The sequence below is a fragment of the Dromiciops gliroides genome, chromosome 2, assembly GCF_019393635.1.
Source record: "Dromiciops gliroides isolate mDroGli1 chromosome 2, mDroGli1.pri, whole genome shotgun sequence".
NCBI lineage: Eukaryota > Metazoa > Chordata > Mammalia > Microbiotheria > Microbiotheriidae > Dromiciops > Dromiciops gliroides.
This window is the reverse complement of record NC_057862.1, coordinates 421,912,999-421,925,080: the sequence shown is the minus strand read 5'-3', so window position 1 is coordinate 421,925,080 and position 12,082 is coordinate 421,912,999. Positions and strand designations below refer to the sequence as shown.

At 44.5% G+C, this 12,082-nt stretch overlaps 1 protein-coding gene across 4 annotated transcripts in view; it reads left to right on the top strand.

The window, feature by feature from the left end:
• The window catches only part of MVB12B (multivesicular body subunit 12B), a 329,258-nt gene that overhangs the window by 306,554 nt on the left and 10,622 nt on the right, over window positions 1-12,082 (top strand). For 2 of the 4 annotated variants that reach the window (XM_043981504.1, XM_043981499.1), the window contains exon 10: window positions 4,057-10,629. The exons of 1 other annotated variant lie outside the window; for it this stretch is intronic. In XM_043981504.1, the coding sequence (XP_043837439.1) occupies window positions 4,057-4,143 (87 nt within the window). In that variant the 3' untranslated portion in view covers window positions 4,144-10,629. Of the gene's footprint in view, window positions 1-4,056; window positions 10,630-12,082 lie in introns of those variants that run through there. One more of the 4 variants, XR_006354679.1, reaches the window with a different exon arrangement.

Here is a 12,082-nt window from a genome sequence, read left to right as displayed (position 1 = left end):
CAGGGAGTACAGGGATTACTATCCCTGTCTTTAGCAGTTAAAGATTGTTTTCCTCCCAATAGTCCAGAAAGGTAAGAAAATGGAGGCCTGGAGAGGGGAAACTGACTTGTCCATGGTCACACAGCTGGCTGTGACTCAGATCCAGGCTGGCTGATCCCAGCTTCACCATTCTTCTCACCTCTCTTTTTCTGCAAAGGTAATGCTTTTTCTTGTAGACTCAGATTGTTAGTGCTAGAAGAGGTCTTATAAGTGACCTAAGCCAACCTCCTTCCTTTGAGGCCTAGAGAAGAAAAAGTGATTTTCCAGAAGTCACAAAGTTAGTAAGTGACTGAGTCAGGATTTGAACTCAGACCTCCTGACTTTTAAGGCCATTACTCTTTCTGGGTCATGCTAACCCTGAACTTTTCTTTCTGCTATTTTGTCCTGTTAGCTGCAGGTGTATCATAGAATCTATATGACATTTGGTGTGCGGCCCTACTCACCAAAACAGCCTTCTCTAAACCCCCACATGCTTCTTCACAGGTGTGTTGGGACCAAGGCTTTTCAAACTCATATAAATGTTATATTTGCTACTACAGAAAAAGAGAATTTTAAAGGTGGAAGACACTAGTTAATCCAGTCTCTTCATTGTATAGTAATTGAGTGTTGGTGTTAATAACACAGATAATAATAAAGGTTCATATTTGTAGAGTGCTTTCCTCACAGTACCCACAATTAAGAGAGCCTAGACTAGATCTCTAAAAATCCTTTTCTGGATTCTGTACCAGCCTAAGTGATACATTCCATGTGAGGCCACAAGATGGCGATGTCACCCTGAACTTGTACATCCCTCCAAAGCTTTAGCATTCTTCAGTTGCTGGGGCCTTGGGGTGGGGGGTAGGGGGATTCCTAACTGCTGGAAGAAGCCAATGGCCCCAGGCACTGCTGAGAGCCATTAACCCTGACCTGGGCCCAGAATCCCCAGGAAATGCCTCAGGAAGTGCTGTGGCCATTTAAGGGAAATGGGGAAAAGGCTGAGACCAGTCTGGTGAACTGTCCTAGAACTGAGGGCAAAGGGGCAGGGGCAAAGAGAGTCAAAAGATTCTAACTTACACTGATTCCTGCACTTCTTTCAGTTGAGAGTAAAGAGAAGTAGCAAGAAATTCTGCCCGGGGTGTGGAAATCTATCCTCCTAGAGTGTGAGAACTAGAAGGGACCCTAAGACATAAAATATTAAAACAAAGATCAGAGAGCCCTGGGCCCTAGAATGTCAAAGCTAGAAGGTACCTTAATTATCAAATATCAAAGAAAAAAGGACGAGAGTCTAGAAAAACTGGCTCTGTGTTCTGTTATTTCCCTATATGTGTGACCGGGGCAAGACCTTCCCCCTGGGCCTCAGTTTGCCTGTTTTATGAAACGTGGCTGAACCAGATGGTCTGTAGGTCCCTTTCAGATCTAGATTCAAATGAACTGGAAGAGCTCTTGGAACATAAGAAATGAGACCCAAAGGGAACGTTAGAGATCACCCGATTCAGCTCTCTCACTGGTGGTTGTGAGTTGTTGTTTCCAGATTTGCAATTCAATCCATGTACAGAACTCTCTGGAAACTCTGGCTATCCAAAGCAGATCAACTGATAGGCATAAGAAACTAACCATCTGAGAGAGTGCCTGGGAACACTCAGAGGCTGGTTAAATGGCTTGCCATGGTTACACTAGGCATGATTTGAGCCTAGGTCTTCCTCCTTCCCAGGGCTACCATTCTGTCTACTCTACCTGCTGCCCCACCCCACCTCCCCAAACCAACGCATTACTTAAAAGATGGACATGGCAGGCTAGTGGAAGGAGTCCCATCCTCACAACCAGGATGGCCTATGTTCAAGGCCGACTTTTGGCCAATGCTGGGTAGGCCATTCCCAATGCTATAAGAAATTCTATTCTACCGTAAGGTACAGAGAAGGTGTGTACCTGTGCTAGGAGGGTTTTCCTTATCCATGAGTACCTTACATGAAATCATAGGCTGTACCCTGAAAATAGAGAAAATAAGGCCTGGAGGGGAAATTGAATGTGAAAGAGGAGGGCCTAAGACCTCAGACCTTCCTCCTTTGGTGTCTATGTCTGCCCCTAAAAGGAAATCATGGAGTATCAGAAAAGATAGGAAAGTTCCGAACCTTCCGGTCTAACTACCCTCTCCCCATCTTACCCTGGAGGAAACCTATAGAGGACATCTAAATTTAGAAAACATTCTGTTAATAGCAGGACAGTGGTCTCTTCTTGAAACCATAAGCCCTGACTTTTAGCAATTTGGCTTCTTCAGGGATGAGTCTCTGTCTAATTTTTATTTATTTTTGTTTTTATTTATTTATTTTTGGTGCTTAATTTTTAGTTTAAGAAATAATTCAAAGGTCCTTTTTCTTTCCCTCCTTTTAATGAGTAATGCATTACCTTCTGATTTCCCCTCCAGCTCTCAGAGAACCATAATCCTGCAGATCAGGCCTCACAACTCGGGTCTCATTTCATTCTCATTTATTCCTAAACTTTGTCTCGGCAACCATTATCAGATTCCCCGATATGAAAGGTCCAGTTTCGCATTTGGAGTTGAGCTTCTCATCTTCTTCAGTGAATCATAAAACATGAGATTTAAAATAAGCCTCAGAATAGAGATTACTGGAACTGGAATGGACCTTAGAACATAGCAGGTTAGGGCATCAGACATAGACTATTAGAATCCCAAGGGACCTTGGAACATGGTATGTGAGAACATAAAGTACAGTGTTAAAACGTAGAATATTAGACCTAGGGGACAGCTGAGAAACTATCTAGTCCAATTCCCTCATCTGATGCTTTTCTATTACTGTGGGGTTTTTTTATCAACTTCATTTCTGAATATATCCCTCTCCCCCAACCAGTGGCTGATCCTCATGGCTTAGCAAAATGAACAAATCCATCAGCCAGGCCAGACTTTAGAGATCAGTGCTCCACCTCCACAGTAACCCCACTTCTACAAGGGAAGGAGGAAGATGCATTTCCTCATCCCTTCTCCAAACTTGGCCATCATTAAGTAAATCATCACTCTGTACCAAGTACTGTGCTAAGGGTTGGGGATACAGACATATATCAAGATAGTCTTTGCTCTCAAAGCGATTACATTTCATTAGGGAGAGACAACTGATTGATACAGGAGGCTTCAGCTTCAGGGTTGGTTGAAAGGCCCGGTGGTGCTCAGGTGCAGCAGCAAGACAGATGGTAATATACCCTCTTTAGTGCCATTTCCCTTGCCAAAACTTTCTCCATTTCTGACACTGAACCATTCTACAAGGGCAAAGACTTTGGTAGCAAAACTTTCCTTCTCCAGGTCTTCAGTAGTTATGACTGCTGAGATGATGGTATAGCACCTGTAGAGACAATCAATGTCCCTGCATCCTGTCTACAGGGGATGAAGTCCTGATATTAGGGGGAAGAGGACATTCAGTACTCTCCCAGGGTCCTTTGGGATCACAGTCCTGGCCTGGCTCTACCAGGGTCTAAGGGTTGGTGGTGGCAAGAATTTGGTCTCCTCACAGTACATTGCTTGCTACACAGGCTAAACTGGCTTACTAGCTGGTTAGTGGCATTTGGTCTTGGGGTGGAATTAATCACAGCAAGGATGCCAAGAGCCTTATCTATATAGGACCATGGAGACCAGAGTCCAAAACCAAGACTGGTTGATCTGCCCCCTCTCTAATTATAATCACAGGTCATTCAGTGTGGGCTTTAGCGGGTTTTCTCCTTTCTCATTGTTGTCCTTGCACAAGATTTTTTTCCTGCCAAGCTCCCCATTTTGCAGAGAAGGATACTGGAGGGAAGTGACTTGACCGAGGTCACCCAAATAATTTAGTGGCAGAGCCAGCGCTTGACATCAGATCTTAGGACTTCATCACACTTTCTATTCCACTTTCTTCATTTCCATTTAAGTGGCTCAGTCATTCTGGCTGGGCTTTGTGGTGGAGATGGATGAATGTTTAAAAAAAAAAAAAGCCTGCTTTTTCACTGCTCCCTGGTTCTGCCATCCCTCTGAATATTTTTTTCTCTTTTCTTCAGTATGACTACAGCTTCCGGACAGAGCAGAGTGCTGCTGCCAGACTCCCGCCCAGTCCCACTAGATGTCAGCAGATACCACAGTCCTGAGGACCAGGAGGGAAGGAGGGGCAGGAGCCAGTGGAGAAGAGCTACCCAGCACTCGAGTGTGCACGCACACACATGCGCACACACACACACACACACATACACACACACACACACATACACACACACACACACACACACACACACACACAGATACTACTGAAAGGGGAAGGCAGCCCCATCCCAAAGCTGAGGAGTATTCTTGGAGTCATTTCTCCAAACCCTTCCATGGACCTCAGAGGACCCTTCTTTAAAAAAACAACAACAACAAAACCCCACCAATCTACCCTTTCTTCTTCACACACTTTAACATGCAGGGGAGGGGGGAGCACAACTGTTTGTACATGATGCTTTCTGGAATTTTAAATTGTAAAATTATTTTTCATTTAATGCCTCCCCACCCCTATCCCAAAGCCATCCTGGGAATTTTTTTTTCTTTAATCATTTGCCATAGTGATCAACAGCCCCTTAAAAAAGGAAAAAAAAGAAAAGGAGGAAAAATCTGTGTGATACAACACAACCTGCCCCTAGAAGTTCCTCTGGAGTCCAGTAGTCATGTGGTTAAACTGGTCACACACTGAAGGTATCCCTTAACTAGTGACTGTGGTTTTGACTAATGTTGGCTCTGGAATATTCTACCGATTGCGCTTAACCTGAAAGCGCCCAGCCACTAAGAAATGTAATTGTCCTCCGTGGACTTTTTTCAGGAGGTTGGTTTAGCCTGCATCAACACCTCTGGTGCTTGCTGGCCCATCAGCCCAGATCCTTTGGTGAGTGGCCTCAAACAGCCTGTTGGGAAAAGTCACCTTTGGCTATAATCAGGATCAAGCTTAAGGAAGCATCTCTTTCCACCAGGATGAAACTAAGAGGCTGGACTAGGGAACCTTGGGAACATGCATCCAGAATTGATCTCTGAGGTTTCCCATTGGACAGTTCTCTGGAAACCCCAGTTACCCCAGATCCCTAGACTGGACTTGTTCATTTCTTGGGAAAGAACAACTTACACCTCCAAGCAAAGGTGGATGATATTTTAGAGAAGAGCACAAGTATGGTGCTGGAGTTGTTGGGCTGCGGTTACACATGTAGCCACTCACCCATGACTTGCCCACCCCATTCATAGTACCTCATTGGCCACATGGAAGCCTTTGTCCACTCTCAACTCACCTGGTTGGATGCTGAAACGGAACGAGGAGACTATCCCTTCCACCCCTTCAGCGGAGCACCTTCCTGGAGGCCTCTTACCCAGGGTATACATCCACCCGCTGCCTGCCCCCCCCCACCTCAGGGAAGTGGGGCCTCAGCATGGGGATTCTTGATCTCGCTTGCTTTCCAAAGCCAGGTGCATGTCTGGATGATGCTTCTTAATGTGACAAGTCATTTCAAACAGTCCATTTGACCTGTGCTGCTTTTCTAAGTCACGGCCCTATCACAAAATTCTGGCCATGAACTGGAACTTTCCGTCAAGTATGTTTTGAGTGGAAGGTTGGGCTTTTTTTTTTTTGATAGTCCTAGTGGTCCCATCCCCCATTAAAGATGTGTTTGCCCTAATGACTGGTGTTGCCGTAGCTTCTGGCTTGCTCCAATGCACAAACTTGTTTTGCACAGCTATGTCTGTATTTGTTTGCTGTGGAGTGTTGTGAGTTTTTGTTTGTTTTTCCCCTTAGTTCACTAGAGTGTGAATTTTTTTAGAATTTGGGTGTCACCAGATACTGAAGCTTTCTGAGGAGTATGCTTGATGATGCCCTGGAAGAGGATAGAGATAGGTCACGGATGTCATGTGTAACATAGCCGGGTATATTGGGAAAAAGATGAGATTGTGTCAGGAGACCCCACTTCTGTGTGACCTTAAGCAAGGCACTTCCCCTTTCTGCACCGAGGTTTCCCCATCTGTAAAATTAAGGGGTATACTAGATTCCTAAATTCCCTTCCAGCTTTAATCCTGTCATCTGGGCAAATGGTCCTTAGCATTTTGTAGACAAATAAGCCACCAGAAGAACAGAAGAGCTTCTACGAAAGCACCTAAGTTAACATCACCACCAAAGCCCAGATCTGAGTCGGGAGGATGAAATTAATTCAGTTTTATCCTCCGTGGCTTGGGTATGATGGCTTAGGTATGACAGGGGCCCAGACTGAGCAACACTGCTAAGACCTGTGTCAGCTGTAGGATGCAGCTGCTGGCTGGGAGATGGCTCACCTAGCTGGTGCTTTTAAAAATACTTCGTGCACACAGTACATAAACTCTTCTGCTCTGACCAAGGCAAAGCCAGGGAGACTCTTATTCTCTCCCACTCCCAGCATTCCCTCCCACACACTTTGATGTTGCCCTCACAAGTTTTAAATTTGGTCTAGAGCTTTGTGTCTCCCATTTGTAACATGAAGGGGTAAGACTAGATAACCTAAGCTTCCATTCAGCCCTAACAGGGGAGTCTGGGAAGAGTTTGAGGGCCAGAGAGGAAAAGGAAATTGCCTAAGGTCACACAGGCACTCAGTATCACAGATAGAATTCAAACTCAGGTCCTCTGGCTCAAAATCCAGTGTGATTTCCACCATACGATTATCCTTCCTCTCCTGCACCGTGAAGGTAGCTTCTTATATTCATTTTAATCTGTTCTTGTTTAAAAAACAAAGAAAGAAAAGAAAAATGGAGAAGGGCCATATGAACCTTATAGGGCCTTATCACTCCAGAGTGACATTTGGATTGATGGATCATGAGACAGCCCTCCCCCACCCCACCTCACCCCCGCCAATTCTGTTGAGGCTGAAGATCATCCTAATTTCTCATTGTTGTTTTACCACCAACTCAGAATCAGCCAGATATTAGGAAACCTAGCAGGTGATAACCAAGAACCAGAGCGGTCAGTATAGCATGATCATTACTATGGTCAAGCCTGTTGAGTTTCCTTTTCTTCTTAAGACTGTTTGCTGTCTCTCTGGAACTGTCAGCCTTTATTTTTCCCTCCTTTCTCTAAGCCTGTGACTCCTCTCAGGACAAGGCTGGACTTGTCTCTCAGTTTGTCATCTTTACCTTCCAAGTTTTCTTTTTCCAAGCAAAACTTTTTAGCACCTGTTGACCTAGAATCATAGTCTCCTATACTTTTGGTGCTAGAAGGGACTGCAGCGATCAGCTAGTCCAGGCCTCTTTCTGAAGGAGGAGTCCCTTCTACTACTTCCTTAACAAGCAAAGGGTCATAGAACTTCTTCTTAAAGACCTCTACTTGGAAGCCTCACTGTTTCCCACATAGCAGGCAAGCGGTTACTCCTCTTCAGCTTCATAGAAAACTGATTTTTAAAAAACCACACAAACCTCAGAAAGCCCTTAGCCTTCCCAAGACTTGCCATGTTGAATATTCGAAGAAAGGGGCAACTCAAAGAGCTTGGAAATCTGCAAGTGTGAGGTCCACTGTTTTATCTAAAGGAACCCATGGGCTCATGAAGGAGATTCCTGCTGGTTTCTAGCAACAGTGTTCATGGAGGAATGACTAGCCATGAAAGAACAGAAGGACTGCACCATATTTTATTCAGGATGGAGGAAATAAAATGAGGTCATTGTCTCTGAAGGAATTAGATGAACCCTGTGGTACTCAGAAGCAACAGAAGCAATTCAGTTAAGAAAGGATTTCCTTAGTTCCTGGGGTGTACAGTGCAGCAAAGTAGGGTGTGTGTGTATGGGGGAGGGGGGAATTGTCCCTTCCCTCAGGGTACTTACATTCTAATTGAAAGGCTGTTGGACTAGGAGTCTGGGGATCTGAGTTCCCAGTGAGGGTTCCGCCTGATATGTGACTGTGGACAAGTCACTTTTTCTCTATGGTCCTTGGTTTCCCAATCTATAAAATAAGGGGCAGAGGGGCTTAGACCATCTGAACTTTAAGGTCTCTTCCAACTCTGAATCCCATGATTCTGCAGACCTAAGAGAATTTATGAGTAGAGCCATTTTTTTAAAGCAAAAGCTTCCCCTTGAGAAAGAGTCATTTCAACCACACTGATTGACACTGGGTTAACTTTGCATGTAATAATAGTATAGCTTTCCTGAGGATCCTAGAGACAGAGGCTCAATGTAGGTCACTGGGCACAGAGATTTATCCCCTGGGAAAGATGAGCACGGTGTACTAAAGGAACATAGAGCTTAGAGGACCGGGGTTCAAATCCTATTTCCTTATTAGCTGGTGACCTTGGACAAGTAAGTCACTTTCCTTGACTGGGCCCCAATTTTCTCTTCCACAAAATGATGGGAATTAGATTGTATAATCTCAAATTGCTTTCAGGTCTAAATCCTATTTGGCTTTTCTTATGGTTCACTATTCTTAGGCCCTCAAGCCTCTCACCTCAGAAAAGCTCTTAGAGATCAAGGACCACTTGACCACTGAACACACCTTCAGATGAGTTCCCTTCCTGATCTTCCCCAGGCCAAACAGCAGTCTCGAGGGTTTCCAGGTGACATGTTGTTAACTAATGTTTTCAGTATTTAGTATGGAGCCGGAGAGTTCAAGATGGTGAACTTGAACTAACTTGTGTGTTAATAGTAGTGACATTTTTGAGACTTAACAGTAAGGAATTAGCTTCTGTAGCACATTGACTGTGAAATTTGTTTTTTTTTAAAGCCAGGTTAGGATAATTGATGCCCATAAGGAGGACACATTGATGTGGGTGTGTTTAGAGTGTGTGTGTATGTGTGTGTATGTGTATGTGTATGTGTGACAAGTCCTTTTAGACTCTTCCTAACTCTGTCTTCTCTTTCCCCACTTAGAGTAGGAGAGAGGGTTGGGAGGGCAGATGAGCCGGTGCTCAGCAGGACATTGCAAGTATTAAAATATGTATTGTAATGTCACCTAGATTCTCTGTGCAGTGTAGGTACAGACTTCTTACCTGGACCACTCTGAATTTCTGGTGAAGGTGATGTTGGGATCTGGAGTAGAGACACATGCAAGTCAGAAGTTTTCTCCTGTTTACACGGTCTCGTGGGATTTATAACTAGAAGCGAACTTGAAGATCATCTTGTTCAACTCTGCTATTTTATAAAGGAAAAGATTGAGGCCCTTCGAGGCAATTGCCGCAGCCAGAAAAAAACAACTCCCTTCCCCATCTTATCCTTCGGGCTGGCTCTTTAAACAATGGACCCATCCGGATCTACCCAACATGGCTGCCAGAGCTGCTGTTTCTCTGGCATAGCCTCGTGCAGTAGTGTCCGCACCAGGCAGTGACCTTACCTTGGTCTTACATTGGTTGGCTGGGGAATGGAGAACTGGAGTTTTCTTGAAGTTGTGAAGGGTCCTTTATCTTGGGTCTCTCTAGGCTCTACAGGTACTCATTTCTATTCCTTTCCCAGTCTCCCACCTCATCCTACCATTTATCCCATGGTACAACCCAAGCTACATGCTCCTCTACTACCTGAGTACCTTCCTCAAGCTGAACAATCTTTCCATTAAGCCTAGGGAGATGAGAATTGTGCTGCTTTGCCCCTCCCCCAGCTCGGTTGCAGATTATCCCTAAAACCAAAAATTTCTTCCCATTATAAAAATCAGTGTGCTATACAGTGAAAAGAACACTGGAATGAGAGTCAGAAGCCCTTAATTTTTCTGACTGCTGCTAACTCCCTGGGTGACCTTGGCAAATCAGTTCTCTTTGGTCCTCAGTTCCTTCATCAGTTAAAGGAGAGGAGCTATGGAGTGGAAAGGAGACCAGATGTAGAGTCAGGAGATTTGGGTTTGGATCCTGGCCATGCTGCTGTCTAGTCTGGAGAGGTTACTTCCCTTTGGGGAAGGGGGCAGGGAGGGCTCAATTTCTTCCTCTGTAAAGTAAAAGAGTTGGATTAGATTCCTTCCAACATCATCATCCAATGACCAGATGATCTCTTAAAGTCCCTTCCAGCATTTGTAGCTTATGCTTGAGAGATGAGAGAAGATGAATCAACTCACTCTTTCCCAAGATAGCTGCCCCAGGCTTTGGATTGATAACCCTGTTGCCTGCTGTCCATCTAAATATGTCATTCCTGGAGAACATCAGACTCGAGGCTCTCAGAAATGACACCAAATGGGAGCAGTGAGCATGTCAAACCATATTGGCTACCTCTGGGCCATTACAGAGGATCCATCCATTACCCTGTGGGGCAAATCTCCTTGAAAGCTTGAGCAGAAGTATTCCTTAATTCTGGTGACTTGAAAAGCCAACCATGGGATAACAAATTAACCCTACTCAGCTTCTTAGTCTCCTACGTGCTGAGAGAAGAACATCTAAATGGAAGATTGTATCATCTCCTACCACCATGAAGAAAGAAGCCCTTTATGAAGTAGCCAGGCAGGGTCAAGATGCTGTGCACTTGTTGGGCTATTGGAATTGGACTAACTGTGCATTGATCTCATTATGTTATTATCTTTTGTATTTATTTTTAGGTGACTCCTGTATTTTATAAAGGGAAGTTTCACTGTGTGATTATTAATCTGTATTCTTAATATAATTTGTCAAATAAAAGTTTGTTTTAACCACTTCTCACCAGCCCTCCTCCCTTCCCTCTTTACTCCTGTCTCAGAAGCCCCAGAGGATCAAGTACACTGACTTCAGCTTCAATTCAAGTTCCAGTTCTAAATGGGGAGGAATCCTAGACTTTGCCCACAGTGTAGAGGGACCACACAGTAGTGGGATGGAGCTGCAGTGAGGAGTCAGAAAACGGCACCAGTAGGGAAAGCCCTGGCTTTGGATTCAAAGGTTTTTGTTGTTCAGTCGTGTTCTACTCTTTGTGATGACCCCATTTGGGGTTTTCTTGGCAAAGATACTGTACTGGTTTGTCACTTCCTTCTCTAGATAATTTTACAGCTGAGGAAACTGAGGCAAACAGGGTGAAATGACTTGCCCAGGGTCACACAACTAGTTAGTGTATGAGGTCAGCTTTGAACTCAGGAAGATGAGTCTTCCTGACTCCAGACCTGTCACTCTATCCACTGCACCACCTCGCTGCCCCAGAATCCTTTGGATCCAAAGGACCTAGGTTCAAATCCAACTTTAATCAATTACGTACCTGTTTGACTTTGGGAAAATCATTTAACCTCTTTGTAAATTAAGTGTTAGACTATATGACCTCTAAGGTCAATTCCAGCTCTAAATCCATGGTCCTGTGACCCAGACCTGGTTCTGCCCTAGTCATAGGCATGACTTACTTGCCACTTTCTACGATTCGGTTGGTGAGACAAAGATGGTGGATAATCTCTGTTGTCCTTTCCAGTCCAAACATCATAGTGTTCCAAGCTGCGATCCAGCTCTAAGACAGTTATTCTTACTTTCACTGCATATGTATATGTGTGTGTCTGTGTACACATGTCTGTACCTATGTCCATGTCTGTGTGTGTACACACAGACTCACCTTTATTCTAAATTATCAAACTTTCTTACTGCCAAATGAAGAATGTTGATAACTCAGCCTCTAAACAGAATGATCTCATGTCCCTCACCATTTAACCTTGTGGGGAAAGGGGAGAGTATTTTCCCTCTGCTCCTCTGTGCATTTTAGAATGAGATGTTGACTATCCTAGTTATAGACAAGGAGGATTCAGGAAGTCGTGGGTGGGGGTGGGAATCTACTTTCAATTGCCTCTGCAGACCCTCAGGATGGGTTCTTGAAGGGGGGGGGACTCCAGGTTTCCAGAAAAAAATGCAAAATGAATGTTTAAACTGAAAGGAGGCAAAAGAATTCTGAGGTCTTTGTTTTATCTCCCATTTGCCCTGGAGCCCGTGTCTGTGTGTATATGTGAGTGGCGTCTCACTCTAAGTTTGGAGGAGACGGTTGTACTACTGCAGTTCCTGGTAATTTCAGTCCTGTCCTGACTGCTCACCTGCTTACAAGATGCCACTCCAAACCACCAAGGCAAGGAGGCTTCAGGGCATTTGCTCAAGTAGAACAGGGGGCATAGGGTTGATTTTAAGAAAACTTCAGTTCAGGTTTCATCATCAAAGC